General features: G+C 40.0%; 1 protein-coding gene across 1 annotated transcript in view; it reads left to right on the top strand.

Annotated features, from left to right (window-relative positions):
- CCT8 (chaperonin containing TCP1 subunit 8) overlaps nucleotides 1–27328 on the top strand; it is a 29539-nt gene extending 2211 nt beyond the window's left edge. The window contains exons 3-9 of the mRNA XM_071685097.1: nucleotides 4212–4457; nucleotides 6477–6656; nucleotides 10776–10955; nucleotides 17592–17845; nucleotides 23716–23836; nucleotides 25162–25299; nucleotides 26740–27328. Coding sequence (XP_071541198.1) covers nucleotides 4212–4457; nucleotides 6477–6656; nucleotides 10776–10955; nucleotides 17592–17845; nucleotides 23716–23836; nucleotides 25162–25299; nucleotides 26740–27030 — 1410 coding nt within the window. The 3' untranslated portion in view covers nucleotides 27031–27328. The remainder of the gene's footprint in view (nucleotides 1–4211; nucleotides 4458–6476; nucleotides 6657–10775; nucleotides 10956–17591; nucleotides 17846–23715; nucleotides 23837–25161; nucleotides 25300–26739) is intronic.
- Nucleotides 27329–27766: the final 438 nt, after the last annotated feature.

Raw genomic sequence — 27766 nt, forward strand, 5'->3', positions numbered from 1 at the left:
TTCACTCTATTCCTTGCACGCCTTTCACCTTCCTGTATGTTCAGGCCCCGATTGCTCAAAATCTTTTTCACTCCATCTTTCCACCTCCAATTTGGTCTCCCACTTCTTGTTCCCTCCACCTCTGGCACATATATTCTCTTTGTTAATCTTTCCTTATTCATTCTGTCCATGTGACCAAATCATTTCAATACACCCTCTTCTGCTCTCATCCACACTCTATTACCACACATCTCTCTTACCCTCTCATTACTTACTTGATCAAACCACCTCACACCACATATTGTCTTCAAACATTTCTTTTCCAACACATCCATCCTCCTCCACACAACCTTAACTATAGCCCATGCCTCACAACCATATAACATTGTTAGAACCACTATTCCTTCAAATATACCCATTTTTGCTCTCCGAGATAACATTCTCGCCTTCCACACATTCTTCAATGCTCCCAGAACCTTTACGCCCTCTCCCACTCTGTGACTCCCTTTCGATTCCATGGTTCCATCCGCTGCTAAATCCACTTCCAGATATCTAAAACACTTCCAGTTTTTCTCCATTCAAATTTACCTCCCAATTGACTTGTCCCTCAACCCTACTGAACCTAATAACCTTGATCTTATTCACCTTTACTCTTAGCTTTTTTCTTTCACACACTTTACCAAACTCAGTCACCAACCTCTGCAGTAATATAAAATACATTACTGCATCATATTTTTTATTTTTTCAGAATACAGTATTGTCTTCTTTCCTTTGTATCATTGAAATATTTATGGTAATTCAATACAATTAGCTCTTAATTGTTCATGAGCCTGGGTTCAGTTCTGACAGTGTTTGTGAATGGCTAAAATTTGCAAAATTTAGAATTTTTACGGTATGTAGAAAAAAAGGATTAGGGACCTAAGTTGCAAAAACGAAAAAAATAATTGTCACTACTTTAAACAGTAAATACTTTGTATTTATAGTATGATAAAGATTTACCGGTAAGTGCATGAATTGAAGGAAATGAAAATAAAAAAAATGATAAGGTGATTATATAAGTATACATGGGTGAATGGGATTGGCAGTAACCAAGCATAATTGGGATACTTTTTGATTGCCACATGTGTATAGGAAAGGCTGCTCTGTATATGAATGTACTGAAAATCCTGTATGGTGGAATTTCATCATTTCATGGTAGGGGAAAGTGAAATTTTTGGTGAGTTTAGGAAGAAAGGAAATGGTGTATGTGTGAAGGAATTGCTTAATGTTAGTGTGTATAAGAAGAGTCTTGTGTGCAGATATACTGAGGGATTGAATGAAGGATGGCATACAGTAAGATTAAATGAAACCAGGGTATTGGAAGAGGACTGGAAGGTATTTAGGAAGAGAAGCAATGCTGAAATGTACAGACTGTGCATGGTATGCAGAGGGTAGGATCTGGAAATACTGTATGAACAGAATGGTAATGAACAGTCCTGATAACATCTTCCAATATGTGCGGAAGGAATATGCAAAGGCTCTTCATAGGTCACTTGAAATATTGTTTGCTTGTTGTATAGAGGAAGGAGCTGTTCCAAAGATGTGAAAGAAGGCAAATGTCTTGCCTATACACAAGAAAGGTAATCGAGAAATTGTGGTGAACTGTAGGTCAGTCTTCTTTACAAGTTGGTGTGTGAAACATCAGAAGGGATAATAAATATGAAAGTTATTCCTAGCTGGGAGACAACATGGTTTCAAGGAAAGGAGGTTGAGCAGTACATTTCTGCCAGACATATATGACAGTGAGCTCTCTCTTAGATCCAAATGTTGTTAGGATAGACTGTGTATTTGTCCTGCCAGGAAGCTTTTGGCACTGCACACCATCAGAGGTTAATTTACAAACAAGATCTTCTGGTTGGAATAAAGGGTAGATTTCTCAATGGGCTGAAGATTACCTTTTATACTTCCCAACTTGCATTCTTTCCACATACCCAAACCACATTAAAGTATTTTACATTTCACCCACTTTACCACTCCACAATGCATTCCCTTTGCATTCCATGCTATACCAAATCTCTCATACAATCCCCATTTCTTTCTTCATTTCATCTAGTCATGTGGCATGCTCCTATCAAATAGCTCATTTCCACAGCCTGAATTCTTGACCTCTGTGACTCATTCTATTTCCATGCTTTGGCTTCACCTGGCACTTTTTAAAACAGACAGACTCCTAAGATGTACTGAATTTTTAGTTTTTTGAACAATCTGAGAGCCACACTGCCCCTGGGAAACACTGCATTAGAGTTACTTGTTGCCATTGGCATGTCATGGCTGAACCATTAAAGGCTAATCAGAGGCTTTGGAGTCCACCAATTATGCTGGAGAGTAAAAGGGATGATGGCTCTGAATGTTAATGAAAAGACTGGCGAGAGTAAAAGGAGGAAGCTCATGGAGAAATCTATAAGTTAAGTTTGGAGGTGCGAGGGATTGGGGACACCTACATCCTTGAGCAGGGTGTATGGATTGAAAATGGAGCTGATGAATGCAAGTTATGGGAGGATGTGGAAGGGGTGGTATGGATGATAATGGATGAAAATTATCAGAGAAGAGGACTGTTGCAGTTATGCTATCGCTGAGAGTATAGGCAAGTGTTACAGAGCATGCATGGCATAAATTAGGAATCATGAGGTGAAAGGAAAGATTGGAATTATGAAGTTTACGTGGGTATGTATATATGCTTTTGCAAGGAAGAATGGAGAGGTTAGCGAGTGAAGTGATGAATCAAAAAATGCATGGAGGAATATGGAAGAAGGGTGACAGAAAGTTTAGATGAAAGTGCAGTAAATGTAGGGATGCAGTTATGGGTGAATAAGGTGTTATAAATGTTTCAAGAAGCTTTTAAAGATTATATAATTAGTAGTTGGATACAGTGTTGTGAGATTTAGAATAAAAAGAGAAATCCATGGTGGATGGATTAGATTAGAAATGATGTGGAAGAGAAGAAAAGCATGTGGTAAATTGTTTGAAACAAATGTACCAGTGGAAGTTCAGCAGAGGAGGAGAAAAGAATATAAATGTGTGAGCAGAATATTAAGAGGCTGATAGAGGAAAGCAGAGAAAGAGTAGATGAAGATTTTGGAAGAAAGTTGAGTGAAAAGTTTAAGGAAGGGGTTGAAAAAGGAAAGAGGTGGATGTCAGAGTGGAAATGTAAATGTGGGAAGTAAGGAAGGGGAGTTGCAGAATCAAAAGGAAGAAGGAAACAGTATTTTAAAGAACTGATGAATGTGGGAAAAGGTGAAGCAGCAATTGTTACATAGAATGGAAGGGCAAGGATACAAATGCAGGGATCAGCAGCAAGAAGGGAGGTAAAAAGGGTGTGATAATGAGGTTGAAGGGAGGAAGGATATGCAGGTGGATGGGATTACAGCTGAAATGTTGAAGTGTGGAGGTGCAATTGTGATACATTGGATCCATGTAATTTAGCATGAAAGTAGAAGGTTTTGCTTGAGGATTGGGTGAAAGGTATTATTGTTCCTTTATTCAAAGGAAAAGGTGCTAAGGATGTATGTAACTGTTAAAGGAGAATAAGTCTGTTAAGTATATCAGGGAAAAGTGTATGCCTATGTTCTTGATTGATAGAATGATGGAAGTGACTGAATGGAGAATAAGTGAGGAGTAGGGAAGTTTTAGAAAAGGTAGGGTATGTGTAGATCAGAGAACATGGTTTTTTGGTTCAACTCTCAAAAAGTGAAGGAAAGTGCTGGAGGACTGTTGCCATTGTTGTTTATTAATGTTAAACCCTTACTTCGAGGCAGTGCACTGCATGCAATTTTCCTTCTTGCCCTACCTGGCCTTCCCTTCTTTTTGAAAAACCTATCTCTGCTTTGTGTTGACTACTTTGGGTTGATGCCAAGATCTGTTGAATTAGTTCACTGGCTTTGGAGAGGTAAAGGGATGATTACATCAGCCAGTGGTCATTCGCTGATTGGCTGAGAGAGCGTAACCTTCAGATGTGCAGAGGCTTTCATGATTTGAATCTGCTGAAAAGGGGGGTGAATCTGAGTTTCATTTCTGAGTTGGCGAGGTTAGAAAGACACAGTCTTCTGGAAGTAATATCTCAGTACTTGCAGGGCACCGCTTTGGAGAGGAAAGGTTTTTCACTCTTCAAGACCATTCCCTCTGGAGTGATTAGTTTTAGAGTATGTGCAATTTGTGTAGAGGTATAAATGATATATTTTTTGTGTTATTTACAGATTGAACATCCAGCAGCCAAATTGATGGTTTTAGCTTCCCAGATGCAGGAGCAGGAAATGGGAGATGGCACCAATTGGGTAATCATATTTGCAGGAGCTTTACTGGAAGCTGCAGAAGATCTGATCCGCATGGGTCTCACACCCACAGATGTAGCTGAGGGATATCAGTTAGCTCTCCATAAAGCTCTTGAAGTTTTACCCAGTCTAAAGTGTTGGGAAGTTACTGACCCACATAATGTTGAACAAGTAAGTTGTACATGATAAAGATAGGAAGTGCAAGAATGGGATTTTTTTCATATGCCAGATGAAGACTTAGTTGTCATTTTACAGCAGTGTGTACCAGGCTTCGTAGACTTTGACACGACTGAAAGATCATGATATTCTTAATTTTCATCATGACTTACAAATCATTCTGAAATTCAGATGAGTTTATGTAGTTATGTAAGTTAAAGAAAACTGATGAGCAATGAGCACCAAAAAGCTGTACTGCATGTTTGCATTTTGTATGATAGGACAGGTAGTGGCATGCTTAAGGTACTTGGGAGTAAACATGGAAGGTAAAGCAAGTCAAAAGAAAGGGGCCTAGGGTCTTCAGTGCATTGTGGAGTGTGTGGAGAGAGAGGTTAGTGTCTGTTATGGCAAAGATCGACATGTTTGAAGATATAAAGTTCCAGGAGCATTATATGGATGCCAGTCTTGGGCCCTTAGTGTAGAATGGAAAAAGTTGGATATTTGGGAAATGATTGCTTGAGAACAGTATGTGGTGTGAGGTGGGCTAATCATGGAGGAATTAAATGTAAGACTGAGTTGGTGTTTAGGGCCGTGAGTTTGAAAGACTTCACCTACTTATGCTGAAATGGTTTGAACACAAGGAGAGGATGAATGAAGAATGACTGACCCAGAGCATGTCCATGTCAAATGGAGGGAACATGGAGGAGGGGGAGACTGAGAAAGAGATGGAAGGATACAGAGGCTCTGAGGTATTGTGGCCTGAACATTCAGGAGGATGAGAGGCATGCATGGGATGGAATGAATTGCACTTAAGTGGTCCACAAGGGGTTATATGCTGTCATTCGGCTGAACCAGGGCATTATTCTATGGAACTTGGTTCTGGATTTCGTACATAATAATGAAAGCAAGAGAGTAGATCTGTGCAATTGAGGTTGTTGTTTGCTTCTGATGCTGTCATGATAATGCAGAAGTGGTTCAAATGTGAAAAAATTAATCTGTCAGTCAGACTGGAAGTTGCCACAGGTGTTGTGTGCAAATGGTATTGTGTTTGCAAAAAACAGAAGTGCTGGATTGAATAATGAGTTGCCTCAGTGATATATTTATACTGTATCTTACCTTATGTAGGAGGACATGGCTGAGTATGAATGTAAATGAATGTAGAACTACTCTGTGAAAGATTGGAAATCAGAGTATTATCATTTTTCATGATGAAGAACTAAAAATTATGAGTGTAATTCATATTTAGGTGCAAAGTTTCATAAGGATGGTTGTGGGAAATTAAGCAGAGAGGTTGCAGGAAGCTTGCTTTAAGGAGTACATGTTAGACTGAATTATGGACCTGAAACTTAAGTGGTTATTGGTCTGGACACACGAAAAATAAGAATAGAGAGTGGGATGTCTTGCATAGTATAGTTAGAAGTAGGAGGATAGATAGAGAAATGGTGTGAGAATGAAATGTGGCATGAAATCATTGGAAAGTTGCATAATTAAAAAATGTTATAACTATAGAACAAAGTAGATGAGTGATTGGTCAAGAGGATGATAGCACTGTTTAGTACAAGGGAGAGGTAGGCTGAAGGAAAGATGGGTAGATGTAATGAGAGAATTGATTAGGGTTACAAGTATGTCTGATGTCAGATGAATGACTGGATTGAATGCAGTGAAAGTATTTTGTGTACAGAGTTTATATGAATGAAGATTATCTCGCATGACACATCAATGTAGTACACAAAGTAAGAAAGCTTCCTTATCTCACATGACACATCAATGTAGTACACAACGTAAGAAAGCAAGAAGCACTTTAATCAGTGAAAATGGCTTTTTCACTTTAACTTTGACCAGAAGTTGAGAACATGTATGAAGGAATGATTTCAGTCAGTATACTCCTGATCCATCCCTTGAAATTGAGAAGGGAGTTAATGATGATAGATGGTTGAAAAATAGTTTTAATTTTTCAGCAAAGTATTCGTGCTATGTCATAAGTTACTAACACTTCATGATAGTCATTAATTGTTTCTTGCATGTTAATTACAGGTAACTAAAGCTCTGCGCACATCTATAATGAGCAAGCAGTTTGGCAATGAGGATTTCCTTGCCAGACTTGTGGCCCGTGCCTGTATTGGCATTCTTCCTGAGAAGACAACCTTCAATGTTGACAATGTGCGGATATGCAAAATTCTTGGCTCTGGAGTCCACAAGTCTGAAGTGGTGCAGGTTGGTAGAAGATGAGTTGATTTATATTATTTGTATAGTGGTAGATACTCGATGGTTGGATGAGCACAACCAGAGAAACAAAAGAAGGATGGGAAATTTAAAAAGAATTGAATGGAACTTGAAAATTGATGAACACCATTTTTGCATTCCTTAGATTCTAGCTTTTTTTGTTATACATAATTGCTGTTTCCTGCGTGAGTGTGGTAATGCCAAGAAACAGATGAAGAATGGGCCATCCACTCATATACACATTATTATTGTATTATTATTATTATACTTAACCGCTGTTTCCTGCGTCAGCGAGGTAGCGCAAGGAAACGGACGAAGAATGGCCCAACCACTCATATATACATTATTTATTTATTATATTTAATTGCTGTCTCGCATTAGCGAGGTAGCGCAGGGAAACGGATGAAAGAATGACCCAACCCACTCGCATACACATGTTTATACTTAAATGCCCACACACGCACATATACATACCTGTACATTTCAACATATACATATACATACACAGACATATACATATATACACATGTACATATTCATACTTGCCGCCTTCATCCATTCCCATTGCCACCCCACCACTTTTGAAATCGCACATGAACATACAGGTGCTGTTTCCTATGGGGTAGGGTAGCGACAGGAATGGATGAAGGCAAGTATGAATATGTACATATGTATATGTCTGTCTGTGTATGTGAGTAGATAGGTCTTTTTTTGTCAGTTTCCTTGTGCTACCTCACTAATGTGGGAAATGGCAATCAGATATGAAAAAAAGTTATTGTGTAACCCAAGGATTTTTTTAAGTTCTGCAATTTTAAGGTTGCACTTCACTGTGGAGCAAGTAGATGAAGGACTCCTTATGAGTTGAAAACATCTTGGTGAGACTGTATTCCTTTTCATCCATTGACAGTTACATGGATAGTAACTCTCGCTTGCAGTGTAATCATTTGCAGATGGAGTCTGGTGACACCTCTATGTATATATTTATTTCATCTTTTTGAGTGAAAAACTGCAGCAAATAGGTATTTTGTTTCGCTGTATACATGCACATGCTGATGTTGCTGGTGGGTAGTAGTTGGTTGGCACCCACCAGACAGGAAGGTATATACTGGTACTACCATGACAGCTAGAGACTGAGTGTGAATGAGTATGGCCTTTTATTCTGTATTCCTGGCGCTACACCGCTGAAGCAGGGGATAAGCAATGCTGTTTTCCTGTGGGGCGGGGTAGTGAGAGGAATGGATGAAGACAAGCATGAATATGTATATGTGTATGTTGGTAATGTTTGTATGTGTGCATATATGTTTACCAAATGGCGTCCTAGCTTCGTCTCTTCGATGTATATTAACTGACTGTTATATTTCTCTTGTGTCTTCCCTGATGATGTGATTATTACACAAAAGTGCACTTGGGAACTTTTCGTGTTTCATTTTCCCCGTGGACTCATAGGAATATCTTGATCACACGCAAAATTGTGATCCATTCCAATATATATATATATGTGTGTTTGTATATATTAGTGGATATGGGAGGGTATTGATTGAGAGAGTAGAGGCATGTACAGAGCATCAGATTGGGGAAGAGCATTGTGGTTTCAGAAGTGGTAGAGGATGTGTGGATCAGGTGTTTGCTTTGAAGAATGTATGTGAGAAATACTCAGAAAAACAGACGGATTTGTATGTAGCATTTATGGATCTGGAGAAGGCATATGATAGAGTTGATAGAGATGCTTTGTGGAAGGTTTTAAGAGTATATGGTGTGGGAGGTAAGGTGCTTGAGGCAGTGAAAAGTTTTTTTACCAAGGATGTATGTCATATGTATGAGTAGGAAGAGAGGAAAGTGATTGGTTCCCAGTGAATGTCGTTTTGCGACTGGTGTTTGATGCCTCCATGGTTGTTTAATATGTTTATGGATGGGGTGGTTAGGGAGGTGAATGCAAGAGTTTTGGAGAGAGGGACAAGTATGTAGTCTGTCGTGGATGAGAGGTCTTGGGAAGTGAGTCAGTTGTTGTTCACTGATGATACAGCACTGGTGGCTGATTCTGGTGAGAAACTGCAGAAGTTGGTGACTAAGTTTGGTAAAGTGTGTTAGAGAAGAAAGTTGAGAGTAAATGGGAATAAGAGCAAGGTTATTAGGTTCAGTAGGGTTGAGGGACAAGTAAATTGGGAGGTAAGTTTGAATGGAGAAAGACTGGAGGAAGTGAAGTGTTTTAGATATCTGGGAGTGGACTTTGCAGCAGATGGAACCATGTGAGCGGAAGTAAGTCACAGGGTAGGGGAGGGGGCGAAGGTTCTGGGAGCGTTAAAGAATGTGTGGAAGGCGAGAACGTTATCTTGGAGAGCAAAAGTGGGTATGTTTGAAGGAATAGTGGTTCCAACAATGTTATATGGTTGTGAGGCATAGGCTATACATAGTGTTGTCCGAAGGATGGATGTGCTGGGAATGAAATGTTTAAGGACAGTATGTGGTGTGAGGTGGTTTGATCGAGTAAGTAATGAAAGGGTAAGAGATGTGAGGTAATAAAGAGTGTGGTTTAGAGAGCAGAAGAGGGTGTGTTGAAATGGTTTGGTCACATGGAGAGAATGAGTGAGGAAAGATTGACAAATAGGTTATATGTGTCAGAGGTAGAGGGAAGAAGGAGAAGTGGGAGACCAAATTGGAGGTGGAAGGATGGAGTGAAAAAGATTTTAAGCCATCTGGGATTGAATGTACAGGAGGGTCAAAAGCGTGCAAGAAATAGAGTGAATTGGAACGATGTGGTATACTGGGGTCGACGTGCTGTCAGTGGATTGAATCAGGGCATGTGAAGCGTCTTGGGTAAACCATGGAAAGGTCTGCGGGGCCTGGTTGTGGAAAGGGAGCTGTGGTTTCGGTGCATTACACATGACAGCTAGAGACTGAGTGTGAATGAATGTGACCTTTTTTTTGTCTTTCTTGGCACTACTTTGCAAGAGGGGGAATGCTGTTTCCAGTGTGGTGTGGTGGCGATGGGAATGAAGGCAGCAAGTATGAATATGTATATGTGTATACATATGTATGTGTGTGGGTGTTTATGTATATACATGTGTGTGTGGGTGGGTTGGGCCATTCCTTGCCTGTTTCTTTCTACCTTGCTAACGCAGGACACGGCGATTAAGTATAATAAATGAATAATGATTATGAATGATTGGGGCATTCTTTGTCTGTCCTTGTGCTACCTTGCTGATGCAGGAAACAGAGATTATGTATAATAGTTATTGATAGATATAACCCACATGGGTATCGGAAGTCTTAGTAATAGCTGTGTAGTGAGCTAGCACTTCACTGGTTATCAAGCTACATTCCTTTGACCCAGGTAGCTGTCTTTTCTTGCTGCCTCAACCACACGTAGGCTGCTGGCATTATTTCCACAAACATACAATCCCTCCTTGTCACACATAGCAGTTGACAACACTTGACTCACACAACTCATTCTTTCGTAACTATTTTTCCTGTGGTGAGTGCTGTTTGTACACAGAGTGGTAGGAGCAATGGATAGAAGTAGTAGGTAGGAACATTAGATAGAAGTAGTAGGTAGACATAATAGGTTAGAAAATTAGATATACCCATTAGGTAGAAGTAGGCAGTAGGAACAGTTGGTAGAAGCCTCTGAAAACAATATGCTAGAGTTACCCTCTGCCAGTTTCCTGTTAGGGATGAGGCACTAATGGTTAAAAAGTGTTACTGGAGTTCACCAATTGCGGAGACTTTTTCCTTGGCCATCCCCTTGAGGGAGTTTCCAAAGGTAACAGGTGTCAGAGATATAGATAGATAGATAGATTGATAGATAGATGATAGATGTTGATGTTTCATGGTGGTTGATTATTCAGAAAGTTATATTAGGATTTTTAACTTTTTGATTTTAATGTTACATCTGCCTATGCATATCAGTCAGGTTCAACAAGATCTTGCACTACATAGGATATAGAATGATCTTGTATACCCTCAGACTTTTCACTATACTTATTCTCCAGTTGTTTTTGATCCAACATTTTGAAACACCAGTTCAGCATCTAGTATATTTTGTTACATCATCATACCTGTAATTCACCCTAAGGCCTTTCAACATTCTTTGTACATGAAACTTTCCAACAGGGAATGGTGTTCCAAAGAAAAGTTGAAGGCTCTGTTACATCAAAAAAGAAGGGAAAAGTTGCCGTGTATTCCTGTCCATATGATGTGACCACCACAGAGACAAAGGGAACAGTTTTGATCAAGACAGCTGATGAACTTGCCAACTTTTCACGAGGGGAGGAAACAAAGATGGAAGATGAGGTAAGTGTAAAAGAAAGGATGTTTTTTGATGCAGTATTTTGGTATTTTTCAGTTGAACAACTGTGATGACTTCTTGTTCATGAAATTGTCACTATGTTGAAATGGGGACAAGAATGAGGAAGACTAGAATGAAAAGAAATGAAACAGTTGAGCTTGAGTTTCTGTTAGTGTTCATTAGGTTGCTTCTTGTATTATTAGAAATGTGTAAATTCCTAATGCTCCTTACCATGATGTTAAAACTTGGCCCTTGAAGATATGAATGTATCAGTACTTCTGGCATTCTTTAATGCAGCAGTGTATTCCATTCATCCTGTAGTTTATTACTGCCGATGTATTTTCGCGACAAAGCAAAAAAAAAAAAAAAAAATTATTATTATTATTATTATTTTGCTTTGTCGCTCTCTCCCGCGCTTGCGAGGTAGCGCAAGGAAACAGACGAAAGAAATGGCCAAACCCACCCCCATACACATGTATATACTCACACGTCCACACATGCAAATATACATACCTATACATCTCAATGTACACATATATATACACACACAGACACATACATATATACCCATGCACACAATTCACACTGACTGCCTTTATTCATTCCCATCGCCACCTCGCCATACATGGAAATACCATCCCCCTACCCCCTCATGTGTGCGGGGTAGCGCTAGGAAAGGACAACAAAGGCCTCATTCGTTCACACTCAGTCTCTAGCTGTCATGCAATAATGCCCGAAACCACAGCTCCCTTTCCACATCCAGGCCCCACACAGCTTTCCATGGTTTACCCCAGACGCTTCACATGCCCTGATTCAATCCATTGACAGCGCGTCAACCCCGGTATACCACATCGATCCAATTCACTCTATTCCTTGCCCTCCTTTCACCCTCCTGCATGTTCAGGCCCCGATCACACAAAATCTTTTTCACTCCATCTTTCCACCTCTAATTTGGTCTCCCACTTCTCCTCGTTCCCTCCACCTCCGACACATATATCCTCTTGGTCAATCTTTCCTCACTCATTCTCTCCATGTGACCAAACCATTTCAAAACACCCTCTTCTGCTCTCTCAACCACGCTCTTTTTATTTCCACACATCTCTCTTACCCTTACATTACTTACTCGATCAAACCACCTCACACCACACATTGTCCTCAAACATCTCATTTCCAGCACATCCACCTTCCTGCGCACAACTCTATCCATAGCCCACACCTCGCAACCATACAAGATTGTTGGAACCACTATTCCTTCAAACATACCCATTTTTGCTTTCCGAGATAATGTTCTCGACTTCCACACATTCTTCAAGGCTCCCAGGATTTTCGCCCCCTCCCCCACCCTATGATTCACTTCCGCTTCCATGGTTCCATCCTCTGCCAGATCCACTCCCAGATATCTAGAACACTTTACTTCCTCCAGTTTTTCTTCATTCAAACTAACCTCCCAATTGACTTGACTCTCAACCTTACTGTACCTAATAACCTTGCTCTTATTCACATTTACTCTTAACTTTCTTCTTTCACACACTTTACCAAACTCAGTCACCAGCTTCTGCAGTTTCTCACATGAATCAGCTACCAGCGCTGTATCATCAGTGAACAACAACTGACTCACTTCCCAAGCTCTCTCATCCACAACAGACTTCATACTTGCCCCTCTTTCCAAAACTCTTGCATTCACCTCCCTAACAACCCCATCCATAAACAAATTAAACAACCATGGAGACATCACACACCCCTGCCGCAAACCTACATTCACTGAGAACCAATCACTTTCCTCTCTTCCTACACATACACATGCCTTACATCCTCGATAAAAACTTTTCACTGCTTCTAACAGCTTCCCTCCCACACCATATATTCTTAATACCTTCCACAGAGCATCTCTACCAACTCTATCATATGCCTTCTCCAGATCCATAAATGCCACATACAAATCCATTTGCTTTTCTAAGTATTTCTCTCATACATTCTTCAAGTAAATACCTGATCCACACATCCTCTACCACTTCTGAAACCACACGGCTCTTCCCCAATCTGATGCTCTGTACATGCCTTCACCCTCTCTATCAATACCCTCCCATATAATTTCCCAAGAATACTCAGCAAACTTATACCTCTGTAATTTGAGCACTCACTTTTATCCCCTTTCCCTTTTGTACAGTGGCACTATGCAAGCATTCTGCCAATCCTCATGCACCTCACCATGAGTCATACATACATTAAATAGCCTTACCAACCAGTCAACAATACAGTCACCCCCTTTTTTTAATAAATTTCACTGCAATACCATCCAAATCCACTGTCTTGCTGTCTTTCATCTTCCGCAAAGCTTTTCCTACTTCTCTGTTTACCAAGTCATTTTCCCTAACCCTCTCACTTTGCACACCACCTCGACCAGGACACCCTATATCTGCCACTCTGTCATCAAACACATTCAACAAACCTTCAAAATCCTCACACCATCTCCTTCTCACATCACCTCTACATGTTATCACCTCCCCATTACCCCCCATCACTGAAGTTCCCATTTGTTCCCTTGTGTTACACACTTTATTTACCTCCTTCGAAAAAAACTGCAGAAACTGGTTACTGAGTTTGGTAAAGTGTGTGAAAGAAGAAAGCTGAGAGTAAATGTGAATAAGAGCAAGGTTATTAGGTACAGTAGGGTTGAGGGACAAGTCAGTTGGGAGGTACATTTGAATGGAGAAAAACTGGTGGAAGTGAAGTGTTTTAGATATCTGGGAGTGGATTTGGCAGCGGATGGAAGCAGAAGTGAGTCATGGGGTGGGGGAGGGGGCGAAGGATCTGGGAGCGTTGAAAAATGTGTGGAAGGCAAGAACGTTATCTCAGAAAGCAAAAACGGGTATGTTCCGACAATGTTATATAGTTGCGAGGCGTGGGCTGTAGATAGAGATGTGCGGAGGAGGGGGAATGTGCTGGAAATGAGATGTTTGAGGACAATATGTGGTGTGAGGTGGTTTGATCGAGTAAGTAATGAAAGGGTAAGAGAGATGTGTGGTAATAAAAAGAGTGTGGTTGAGAGAGCAGAAGAGGGTGTTTTGAAATGGTTTGGTCACATGGAGAGAATGAGTGAGGAAAGATTGACAAAGAGGATATATGTGTCAGAGGTGGAGGGAACGAGGAGAAGTGGGAGACGAAATTGGAGGTGGAAAGAGTGATCGGGGCCTGAACATGCAGGAGGATGAAAGGTGTGCAATGAATAGAGTGAATTGGAATGTTGTGGTATACCTGGGGTCGACGTGCTGTCAATGGATTGAACCAGGGCATGTGAAGCGTCTGGGGTAAACCATGGAAAGTTCTGTGGGGCCTGGATGTGAAAAGGGAGCTATGGTTTCAGTGCATTATACATGACAGCTAGAGACTGAGTGTGAACAAATTGTGCCTTTGTTGTCTTTTCCTAGTGCTACCTCGCACACATGAGGGGGGAGGGGGTTGTCATTTTCATGTGTGGCAGGATGGCGACTTGAATGAATAAGGGCAGACAGTATGAATTATGTACATGTGTATATGTCTGTATGTGTATATACATGTATACGTTGAGGTGTATAGGTATGTATATGTGCATGTGTGGATGTGTATGTATATACATATGTATGTGGGTGGGTTGGGCCATTCTTTCGTCTGTTTCCTTGTGCTACCTCGCTAAGCAGGAGACAGCGACAAAGTATAAGATGAATGATAAATATATATATATACCTTAGCCACTTGCCTCAGGACTCCTTTATGTCTTCTTTAATGGGCTTCTGCAGTGCTCATGGAAGCAGGCTATATCTTCCCGGTAGGACCACAATGTAATGATATATGTGTGTTTGAGGAGAGTGACAGGGAAGTTGAGCAGTAAGTGGTCAGTGTATTCACTATGGTAGTTGCATTGTCTCCTCAGATGTGATGGTGTTTGTAATGTTTTAGGATATGGTGTCCAAAGCATAGATATGACAGTGTAAATTACATATGTATTGGGTGCATGGTCTCGATAGTTGTATGTGATGGGATGGTGTATAAGACTGTTAGGTTGTGCTTGTCGTGTCATTTTGGGATGGATATTTTTTTTTATGGATCTGTGAGTATGGGTTGCTTAAGTATGAAGCAGGGTTAAGGTTCTTATTTCTTTTTAGGTGTTGGTTAGTTACAGAGTGTTTTGGATGGAAGGGGTCTAGTACTGTTGTAAAGAATTGAGTGCTAAGTAGATTTAGATGTGACTGTAATAGGAGGATCTTTGTTGCATTGCATAATTGTTGAGTTGTTGCATTGTGTAGTTGTTGTTGCTGCTCAGCAGACAATGATTGTTGTGAGTGTTCAATTTTGTATGGTTAGCAGCTTTGTTGTATTTGCTTTTTATAGGGTGGTTGACCAGGCAGATGAGGTATTGTTTAGGGTAGAGCAGATTAATTGCTTTTAGAGGATACTTAAGGATTTTTTTCTTGTCCACAGTAACCCTTAAGCTCTGCAGTTGAGTTCCCCTAAGGAACAATTCTTTTTCCAGTCCACTTTAATCTTCCTATATGACCTTCCATTACCTCCTGCAGACTTTATTGTGAGGGTTCTTTTATATGAAGATGACCTTACAGTCAAATTGCAACACCCTGACAGTAGAAGGAACAACAAACTTATTGCACATGATACAGTAGGAACAGTAGGTCCCCCCACAGACAGACATGAATCCAACCTAAACCCATCTATCACGTTGAATGGGCTGCCGCTCCCACTCAACGACTCAAGAACATTTTTAGGAATCACATGTGATACACATGACATTCATTTACCACACCACACGCATCAAGGCAAAAACAACAAACATAATGCCATTGGAACAGTAGCTCACCTGTAATGAAATACCATCATCACTGAAGTCTCCAGTCACCTTTTTAACTCCAGACAGACATGAATTCAACCTTTGCCCTTCTCTCTTTTTGAATGGGCGATCACTCCCACTCAACACACCAATTTTATTAGGTATCACACTTGATGCTCAGTTGACATTCTCCACTTCACACATATTAATGTAGAAGCAACATACTAAATACCCTCAGAACACTAACTGGTGCCAGATATGGGTGAGAAAAAGAATGCCCTCATATCATTGACCAGTGGTTCTTCTGCACCATCTTATATTGTGTATGATCTGCTTGGTAACCCACCCTGTCAACACCTATACAGTGAAACAAAGATCTTCCTAATACAAGCTACCATAGTATGCTTTGCATTCATTTCTTTGCAACAGCACTAGACCCTTCCAATCCAAACTATTCCATAACTCACCACCAACCTTCTATTGGATATAAAGTGCTTACTGATTCTTCAAACTTCTAAAACCTATACTTACAGATCTCATATCCCTAACAAACACAACACTGACAAAAACAGACGTACACCGAGATAACCTGAAAAACACTAAGCAATCCCTTCTCCCAACTCAGGCTCAGACACCATCCCACCGGGTGTATACCCATCTGAAACCACACTACTCAGACATATTCGAGTTACATTGTCTCATCTATTCTGTGGACATCACACATCCCTACAACACTACAAATGCATATTCAACCTATCTCAAGGCTCTCTTAAAAACCTACCATAGGTATGTACACAGCATGGTAACTACTAGTTCCTCTATAACTAGATGTTCTGCTACAGTAACCAGGCTGCTTCATGCACTTCCCGAGGGGCACTTTCTAGGGTATACTGAGGAGCACAGAGCAATATGGTTGCTATAACCAGGCCACATCTACACTTACCTTAAACAAGAGTTATCCTTAACTAAATGGGGCTTTCTTGTAAAATTCGTAGCTTTTATGACGTATGTTTCCTCTGGACTGCGTCTTCACAGTTACTCTGGTTATTGTCTATCTGACCAAAAGCCAGTTTTTTACACTTATAGATTGCATTGTAGTTATCTCATGAGAACAGTTCATGTTGTACTGGTGGAGTGCAGCCAAAATTTCACCTCTAGTCTATAGGGTCCCAGGAATGATTCCAGAAACTTGATGAGGTCCACTCCTATCTGGGACTAACTCTCTCATGTGCATCATTTTCCTTTGTTGTCTTAAGTTGTGAGATGATAATCACAGCCTTACTTGCCATTTGTAAGCATCATTTTACATTGCAAAATACATTTTGTGTCTGAGCTGAATGAGTTTGCAAGTAACCCTTTACATTAAACACAGGCCTTGGCTTTAGAACACACCAGTTTGCAGGCAGTTTCTTCTCCCTGTGCAGAAGAAAGTGAGGGGAATCACCTACAGAGATATTCAGGGCTGAGGTAATGGCACACTGGATATCAGGGTCAGTATGTCACTTATAACTGTTAGGCTCAACTGCTTAATATATTACTTCAACTTCCTTGATCATCCTCTCTGGCTTGGTGGTAAGCAACTGAGTTACACTTTTTAGTGTTTTATGGTTTGTATATCTCACTTAGCACAGCTTTGTCGAATTCTGGCCCAGTGACATAAGGAGTACCTTGGGAGTTGAATGTCAGCTGAACCTTTTTGTTGTGCAAGGTCTCTGTTTTGTATACTTTCTGATGCAATATAAAATATCTTCCCTTACAGAATGATTTTTTTGTCTTTGTTATTTCTTCATACAACATTTGCTAGTGAGATTTTTTTTAACAGGTAAAAGCTCTGTCAGAAGCTGGGGTGACAGTAGTTGTAGCAGGTGGCAAGATAGGTGACCTTGCTCTTCATTACTTGAACAAGTATGACATTATGGCAGTACGTGTCATTAGCAAGTGGGATCTGCGTCGCTTGTGCAAGACAGTTGGTGCTACAATCTTACCAAAGCTAACCTGTCCAACGCAAGAAGAAATTGGATTTTGTGATCATGTGTTTGTGGATGAGGTTGGAGACACCCCTGTAACAATTTTCAGGTAAGAGCAGTAATGTCCTTTTCATTGTTACTTGAAGATCCCAGAAATTTTCTGTGTGTTTACTTGCTTGAGGGCACTGTGTAGTGTGAAGAGGGTTGATTAAGTAAGAAATGGAAGGGCAACAGAGGTATATGTTAATAAGAAGCATATGTTTGAGAGAGATGAAGAGGTTGTGCAGAAATGATTTGGATAAAGGGAGAGCATGAGTAAGGAGAGTGACTGAAAATGTGTACACTTTAGAATTAGAGGGAACAAGGAGGGGAAACTGAGAATGAATTGGAAGGATGGAGTGTTTGGGGCCTGAACATGCAGGAGAGTGAGGTGTGCAAGGAGGAGAGCAAATTAGAGGGATATTGTTTACAGGGGAAACTTGCTGTCAGTGGGCATGTGAAGTGGTCGCAGTAAATCACAGAAAGGTCTGTAGGGCCTGTTTGTAGAGAGTTACAACCTATTTTACAAGATAGATTAGAGTAGATCCCCTGGGGATAGGGGAGAAAGAATACTTCCCACGTATTCCCTGCGTGTCGTAGAAGGCGACTAAAAGGGAAGGGAGCGGGAGGCTGGAAATCCTCCCCTCTCGTTTTTTTTTTTTTTCCCAAAAAAGAAGGAACAGAGAAGAGGGCCAGGTGAGGATATTCCCTCAAAGACCCAGTCCTCTGTTCTTAACGCTACCTCGCTATCGCGGGAAATGGCAAATAGTATGAAAGAAAGAAAGAAGATTAGAGTAGATGTAGGTGATATTCCTTCATTATTTTCTGGCACTACCTTGCTAGTGCAGGAAATACTGAATGAGCATGATATTTTTATGCCATACTTTGCTGTTTCCTGGGATAGCAAGGTAAGAGTCAGGAACACACACACATAACTGTGTCATTTGCGCACATCCATTCTCTAGCTATCATGTACAGTGCAACCCAAACTAGAACCCCCAGCCCATTACTTGGCCCCATAAACCTATTTCCAGACTTGCATCATATGCCTAGGTCCAGCCAATTGATAGCATGTCACCTCCTGAATATATTGCTTGACTTCAATCTGTCCCACACATGCCTCACATTCCTTTAGGACTCCAGGAATAATGCCATCTTGGCCATATGCTTTGTGTACCTGGTGTGGAGAGAGTACTTGGAAAATCCTGTGTGAGGAGAGTATAGGAGATAGCATAGGTTAAGTGGGAGGAGATGGGGATGGAGGATTAGAAGCATGATAACCCCAAATTGAATTGGAGGAAATCAGTACACCAAAAGAGAGCAGCTTTATCATGTAGGTGGTTACTTTTAGATTGATCATGTCATATGCAATTGCAGAAGCTATTGGAGATTTTTCTAGTTAAGGACCAAAAAAGATGTAAGTATAAGAAATCAGATCAGCACACTACTATTATGGTAGTATGTTTGACTCTACATTGTACAGCTTTGCATTGATTCCCTGCAGAAATAGAAGAGGGTTGGGTTGCAGGGGAAGGGAAGAGTGTCATGGCCTGGTACACTCTGTCCCTTATGTGACAGGCCTCAAAGCAAGAGTGATCAAACTGTGACACTTGGGAGAAAGGTAAAGATTGAGTGGGAGATTGCATATAGGACTCTAAGCCATTGTAACCTCTCATATACATGAAACACTACAGGAAGCATTCCAGCAGTGAAGCAGTACCTGTTCCAGGAAAGTCAGTTAAAAAGCCAGGCAAGGATGACTGTTGAACTCTCCAATGGTGCCAAAGTTTGTTTTTCAAGGGGTGGGGATAGAGAATGTGTATGCCCAGTTAGATGTGACTGAAATAGTGTAACTATAATGAGGCGGTTCAGAAAATGAGAAGAGGTTTAGAAGTGGTTGTGAGAGTTGAGAACTTGTTTTTTTGTTTGATTATCTGTTCTAGATCATTAAGGAGGGGAAAAAAGGGAGAAGTGCAACTATGGTGTAAGGAAGAATGGAGAGGTAAAAGTTGCAAGTGAGAAGATAAATCAGAAAAATGCAGGGAGGAGTATGAAAGGAAGGTAACTGAAAGCTTAGATGGAAGTGTAATGAATGTAGGGATGTTAGTCGTGTGAATGAGGTGTTAAAGATGTTTAGAGAAATACTATTAAAGGTTGCAGAATTAGTAGTTGGATACAAGGTCCTGAGGGAGATAGGAATAAAAAAGACAATGCATGTTGGATTAGAAATGTTGTGGAAGAGATGAAGAAGACATGGTAGGTTGCTCGATAGGAATGCACCAGTGGAAATTTGGTAAAGGAGGGAGGAATACATGTAAGCAGAATTTTAAGCTGATAGAGGAAAACAAAGAAAGAGTAGATGAAGATTTTGGAGAGAAGTTCAGGGAAAAGTTTTGGGATAAAAAGAAACTATACTGGAAGGAGGTGAAAAAGGAGAGTGGATGTATGAGTGGAAATATTTATGTGGAGGTGAAAAAGGAGAGTGGATGTATGAGTGGAAATGTTTATGTGAAAAGTGTGTAGCCTAATAAAAATCAACAACTCACCCCATCCACTATATAAATGAAGACACCTTTTAACTCATTTAGTCAGAAACCATAGCTAGATATAAAAATAGCAAGGTGGATTGCCCACCAACTGTCTCTCCCATTCTTCTTTCCCACAACTTTACCTTCACCCGTCCCACCTCTTCAATTCCTCTTTACTTTATCTTAAAAAAAATGGATTGGAGGGGATCATGGCTGAAATGCTGAAGTATGGATGAGAAAGTGTGATAGAGTGGATGCATCTGATATGTAATTCAGCATGAAAACAGAAGGTTGTGCCTGAGGATTGGTTGAAAGCCATTAGTTCCTTTATCCATAGGAAAAGGTGCTAAGGATGCATGTACCAATTATAGGGGAATAAGTCTGGTAAGTATACCAGGAAAGGTGTATGCAGGAATGTTAATTGATATAGTGATTGAGGTGACTGAATGCAGAATAAGTGAAGAGTAAGTGGATTTTAGGAAAGGTAGAGGATGTGTGAATCAGATTTTTGTTGTAAAGATGACTGAAGAAATGGATTTAGTGAAAGGTAAGAAGTTGTATGCAGCTTTTATGGATCTAGAGAAAGCATATGACAGAGTTGAGAAGAATGCTTTATGGGATGTGTTTAGGATGTATGGTGTATGTGGACAACTGTTAGATGGTATGAAAGCCTTATTTAGAGGGTAAATGCATGTGTAAGAGTGGATGGAGAGTTTAGTGAATGTCTTGGCATACATGTAGGTGTGAGGCATGTGTATGAGTCGGAAGATAGGAGAGTGATTGGTTCCCAGTGAATGTTGGTCTGCAGCAGGGGTGTGTGATGTCCCCATGGTTGTTTAATTTTTTTATGGATGGGTTGGTTAGAGAGGTAAATGCAAGAGTTTTGGAGAGAGTGGCGAGTATGCAGTCTGTTGGGGATGAGAGAGCTTGGGAAGCAAGTTGTTGTTCGTCGATGATGCAGCTCTAGTGGCTGATTCCAGTGAGAAACTCCAGAAGTTGGTGACTAAGTTTGGAAAAGTGTGTGAAAGGAGAAAGTTTAGAGTAAATGTGAATAAGAGCAAGGTTATTAGGTTCAGTAAGGTTGAGGGACAAGTTAATTGGCATCTAAGTTTGAATGGAGAATTGGAGGAAATGAAGTTTTTAAGATATCTGGGAGTGGCAGCATGTGTGAATATGTACATGTGTACATATGTATGGTAAATTATATGGGAGGGTATTGATTGAGAGGGTGAAGGCATGTACAGAGCATCAGATTGGGGAAGAGCAGTGCGGTTTCAGAAGTGGTAGAGGATGTGTGGACCAGGTGTTTGCTTTGAAGAATGTATGTGAGAAATACTTAGAAAAGCAAATTGATTTGTATGTAGCATTTATGGATCTGGAGAAGGCATATGATAGAGTTGATAGAGATGCTCTGTGGAAGGTATTAAGAATATATGGTGTGGGAGGCAAGTTGTTAGAAGCAGTGAAAAGTTTTTATCGAGGATGTAAGGCATGTGTACGTGTAGGAAGAGAGGAAAGTGATTGGTTCTCAGTGAATGTAGGTTTGCGGCAGGGGTGTGTGATGTCTCCATGGTTGTTTAATTTGTTTATGGATGGGGTTGTAAGGGAGGTAAATGCAAGAGTCCTGGAAAGAGGGGCAAGTATGAAGTCTGTTGGGGATGAGAGAGCTGGGAAGTGAGTCAGTTGTTGTTCGCTGATGATACAGCGCTGGTGGCTGATTCATGTGAGAAACTGCAGAAGCTGGTGACTGAGTTTGGTAAAGTGTGTGGAAGAAGAAAGTTGAGAGTAAATGTGAATAAGAGCAAGGTTATTAGGTACAGTAGGGGTGAGGGTCAAGTCAATTGGGAGGTGAGTTTGAATGGAGAAAAACTGGAGGAAGTGAAGTGTTTTAGATATCTGGGAGTGGATCTGTCAGCGGATGGAACCATGGAAGCGGAAGTGGATCATAGGGTGGGGGAGGGGGCGAAAATTTTGGGAGCCTTGAAAAATGTGTGGAAGTCGAGAACATTATCTCGGAAAGCAAAAATGGGTATGTTTGAGGGAATAGTGGTTCCAACAATGTTTTATGGTTGCGAGGCGTGGGCTATGGATAGAGATGTGCGCAGGAGGATGGATGTGCTGGAAATGAGATGTTTGAGGACAATGTGTGGTGTGAGGTGGTTTGATCGAGTAAGTAACGTAAGGGTAAGAGAGATGTGTGGAAATAAAAAGAGCGTGGTTGAGAGAGCAGAAGAGGGTGTTTTGAAATGGTTTGGGCACATGGAGAGAATGAGTGAGGAGAGATTGACCAAGAGGATATATGTGTCGGAGGTGGAGGGAACGAGGAGAAGAGGGAGACCAAATTGGAGGTGGAAAGATGGAGTGAAAAGGATTTTGTGTGATCGGGGCCTGAACATGCAGTATGTTGAAATGTATAGGTATGTATATGTGCATGTGTGGGCATTTATGTATATACATGTGTATGTGGGTGGGTAGGGCCATTCTTTTATCCGTTTCCTTGTGCTACCTCGCTAATGCGGGAGACAGCGACAAAATATAATGAAATAAAAAGATTATGAATAGAATTGATGTAAATATGGAAGTGGAGAGAGGATTAAGGAACAGCATAGTCCTCCCAAACCTGACCTATGCAACCAAAACATGGATGTGAAATGAGGCACAGAGGTCAAGAATCCAGGCTGTTGAAATGAGGTATTTGGAATGAAAGAAATGCAAGGGTGTGTAAGAGATGTGGTATGGCAAGGAATGCAAAGGGAATGAATTGTGGAGTGGTAGAATGGGTGAAATGTAATACTTTGAGGTGGTATGGGCATATGGAAAGAATGCAAGACAGAGTTTACAAGGAGAGTGTATAATAGTATAATTAAAGGGGTTGGTGTGAGATGAAGACCCCCTTTGACATGGGCAAATAGGATGGAGGAATACTGGAGTGAGAGGAAGAATGCTTAGAATGGTGTATGTGTAGGAGGCATATATGGACAGGGAGGGATAAGTAGAGCCTTTTGCTGTTGCCACCCCTTGATGGGAGTTCCTGGAGGAAGTGGGCGTCATAGATATAGATAGATAGCCACTATGTTTACTCCTTTTTTTAGTTGACATAGCAAGAGCAGAAGCATTCTGCATTTGAAGATGTGATGGTTGAGAGTGTACAGCAATGGTAATTTATGTGAAAATAAGTCAAGGGGATAATTTGAGCTTCTCATTTATCTTAAAATAAGTCAAGGGGTAATTTCAGCTTTTCATATATCTCTCAAAACTTATAAATGAAAGTACCTTACTCCTCTACATGTCTTTGCAGGTGAAGCCTAAGCATATGTACACCAGGCTGTGTGCTTGAACCTGTGTATTTTGACTTTAGCACATTAACTCCAGTACAATACCTTGTGAATATCTTTAAGCTTCTCATTAACAGGCAAGATGGTGAGGAATCCCGAATTGCTACAATAGTCATTCGTGGGTCTACTGATAACTACATGGATGACATTGAACGTGCTGTGGATGATGCTGTCAACACTTTCAAAGGGATTTGTCGGGTAAGAAGGAATGCATCACTGACTCATAGAAAAATGTAATTTCCTATTCTTAACTTCTTTTCATTTACCATGTTTGCAACCAAGACCACTTACCCACTTTCCACATTGGTAAATTGCACTTTTTATGGGATATTTTTGCAATATCCCATTTCTTATGTAATGATGATAGATATATAGAGAGGATTAATATTTATTGTCTTTTCTTAAACATTTCTATAATGCTGCTTTCAACCAATCTAGTTGATAAATCACTCCATATGTTAACAATCCTGTTCAAGAAAAGGTGCTTTGCCTCATTCGAGGTAAAACATCTGCCCTCAATTTTGCATCCAGTACTGTGAGTGAAATTAGATGATGCAAGCCATTGATAGATTTTTAGATCAAATTATCATAGCCTTTGATGATTTTAGATATTTGGACTAGATAAACTCTTAATCTCATAGTCTTAGAATTGCTATAGAAGTCTGCTCTTAAAACATTGCAATTGTAACTGTGCAGCTGATTTCCCTCAATTATGAGTTGCTAACTGCTCCTGTCTCATAGCTGCACCTCATTCACATGATCAAACCCTTTCTTAAGAACTGCTCTCAAGTCTTACACACAGCAAAGCATGCCTAAGCCTTTCCATCTCTCATAACCATACAGCAGTGCTGAAAGAACCAATATGTAATTTCATGATTATTGTCAAACCTTTATTTTTCTAGACATTGTTCAGTAACAACATTTACACAAATGCTTTTCTAAGGCACATTCCCAGTTCTTGGTTATATACTTGTAATGAAATTGAGCACCAAGGAGTGAAGGTTAAGTTACTATTGAACGTGCTATAACTTTTTGGATACAAGTTTCATTATTACAGTTGTGGTGTGATTATATTCTGAGACTGAAAAGATGAGACTTGGTACTCTGTGAAATGCTGCAGAGCTTATCTTCAGAAGAGGCAAAAAAGTGAAAGTACAATTATTAACTTTAGTAAACTTGATACTAACTTCAGATGAATATGATGTGTTTATACTAACAGTATGATTATTGATCATTTAAGAGTGAAAGTGAATAATTGTGAACTTGGTTTACTTTCAAGGCTAGAAGAGTTTCAGTCAAAACTGTAATATGATTTGATTCATGATGTAATGGTGAGATGTGCTATTCTTTGTGATATTGCAGGGCTTTTCTTCTATCAGATACTGATGGTAAAGAGGAAATATGATATTTCATGCTTGTATTTTAAGATTTGGTATGATAGAGTGTTACTTCATAGTTACTTCATAGAAAGTGATACAGAATTTGTTCTTGATGTACTTATTGAACCTTTATTATTATTTTAGGATGGGAGTTGTGTTGCTGGTGCTGGTAGCACAGAAATTGAGCTTAGCCGTCTCGTAGAACAGTATGGCCTTCAGTGCCCAGGGCTTGAACAGTATGCCATCAAGAAATTTGCAGAAGCTCTCCGAGTTTTCCCCAAGGTGAGCATTGATGTCCTTCCCAGCACACATACACAGTGTAATCTTAGTATTTGCTTTGAAGCAGAACAGAACTTAGATGTATTATCTTATTTATATGAGAAGTTTGAGGAAATTGTTATATTAGCACAGGTAGTATGATGCTGCTGGTAAAAGAAATCAACAAAATCTGTAGTAACTGATTGGGAAATGGATTACAGTTGCCATGAACAAGGGCTTTGTGCTGAGAGTTTCTTTGGATTTACAATTAAGTAGTAGTAACATGGGTACCTTTAGCCTCAAATATAAAGGGGAAGTTAGGACAGGGGCAAGAAGAGTTTAATGAAAATTTACATATAGCAAAGGAACTTTGAGATGTACAGCAGTGAACATATAGGCAGCACTTCAGCCAGCTAGCATTTGAAGGTATAAGGTGCAAGGAACAGGTTAAGAAAGAAGTAACAAAGAAATTTTGAAAAGAATATTGTAGACAAGACATGATAAAATCCATGACTTTGCCATAAATTGATATGGGGTCATCTGTCTGTAATAGAGCAACAAATAAAGCTGAGGGATTTAGAGGAAAGAATTGTAGAGGATGATGTAACGATATGTGAGAAGCTGATAAACAAGTTCAAAGGTGTTTTCACGGTGGAAGACACATAACCGAAATGCCATTAAGATGGAATGGTGAGGAGGTTTTAGAAAACAATGAAGTATCTGGAAAAAAGAATCTAGAAAAGAATTTTAACAGTGTTCTGAAAGGTTTTTCCCATACAAGGCTCATGATTTTGCTAAAATTTCATCTTATGCCACAGATGTTACATACAAGGTTGAACAACAGTTAGTTTTTAAAGTCATGGTCACCGGGTCTTGTATACTTAATTGTTTACACATTATCTCATAAGTGGATGTGTAGATATGGATCAAACTTGTACAACGGATACCTCATGCAGTATTATGCTTTTGATTGAGTTTTCAAGGTAGAGGTTCTTGGTCAGAGTCACAAAGTCTGGACATAATTACTAGTGTGTATTTGTATATATGCTCTCTGAAGAGTGGTGAAATGGATGTAGACCGATCAGATACCATATGCATTATATAGGAAGTTCTAAAACCAAGCAAGTTTTGAAGGTTATGGGTCAGAGGTGAATGCCACAAGGTGATGCTGGCAGGGAGTGGAGGGTAAACCTCATGCTTTGTAATGTTATATGTCTATCTTTGTATATCTTTGATGCCTGTTCCTTACAGGAACTCCATTAAGGGGTGGCCACAGCAATAGCATCTCCATAACTGGTGAACTCTTGTGCTGCTTCTTAGCCTTTACTGCTGTGTAGTCGCTTCACTAATCTGTTTTTCTGCATTTCTAGAATTTCATAAAGCCTCAGATTTTGGCTCTTGATATCAGCTTTCCATAAGTTTTAGAATTGTATAAACTAATTAAATTTTTACTCCAAAATTAAGGTGCTTGCTGATAACTGTGGTGCACCAGATCAAGAGACTCTGTCCAACCTATTAGCAGCCCACACTGAAGGCAAGACAAATGCTGGCTTCGATTGTGAAGGTGATGGATCAAATGTAATTAATGCCGCAGAAAAGGAAATTTATGATCTCTACCTTACCAAGTACTGGGCTCTGAAGTATGCCACCTCAGCTGCTAACCAGATTCTTCGTGTAGATCAGATTATTATGGCAAAACGAGCTGGTGGACCAAAGGCTAGAGGAATGGGGCCACAGGATCCCGATGATGATTAGTCACAGGATAGTTACTGTGTTTTGCTCTTTCAAAATAAATTTCACAGTCTCATGCTTATTGTAGATTTTTCCTTTCCTTTGGCTGTCCTATCGACATTAAGAGTTGGAATAACACAGCTATCATTTGCTTTGTTTAGTATTGCAGATGGAAGTTTTTAACTACCTAATTGCAGCCACAGGAATATGTGAACAAATTCTAATTATCCGGATTTGAACAGTAATCTAGCTTTTCTATATCTGCTGTTATTGAAATTTTTTCCATTCACTAATGCTTTTTATATAAAGAATCTTCGCACCAGTAATTTTTATTTATCCTAATTTTGTCAATGTCCAAAACATATTGAATTACCATATTGCTGTGTAAGTTATAGCTAAAAGATGGAGGGCACAAAATTTGTAGTTAAATGAGAAGTGTGAGGTTTGTGAAAGTTGATACACAGGATGCGGTGTCAATCTTTTACCATATTGCCAACAATTTGATGTTTCAGTATTCTGACTATTTGGTTTACCTATTCTCTATTTTGTGGAGGGTGCTTCATGCAGAACCTTTGTACATAGATCTCAGCACTTCTTTTATGCATTTGCTTAACTTCATTTTTCCAAGTTCAAAATCTTGTTATAAACTGCCACTTGCCTTATTTTTATATGCTCATTTGCTTTTCTTGCTTTAACAGTGTAGCATCAGGAGCAAATCGACTGTGGCTTCACTTACAAACAGCTGATCTGTAGTTCTCAT

The sequence above is a fragment of the Panulirus ornatus genome, chromosome 3, assembly GCF_036320965.1.
Source record: "Panulirus ornatus isolate Po-2019 chromosome 3, ASM3632096v1, whole genome shotgun sequence".
Classification (NCBI taxonomy): Eukaryota; Metazoa; Arthropoda; class Malacostraca; order Decapoda; family Palinuridae; genus Panulirus; species Panulirus ornatus.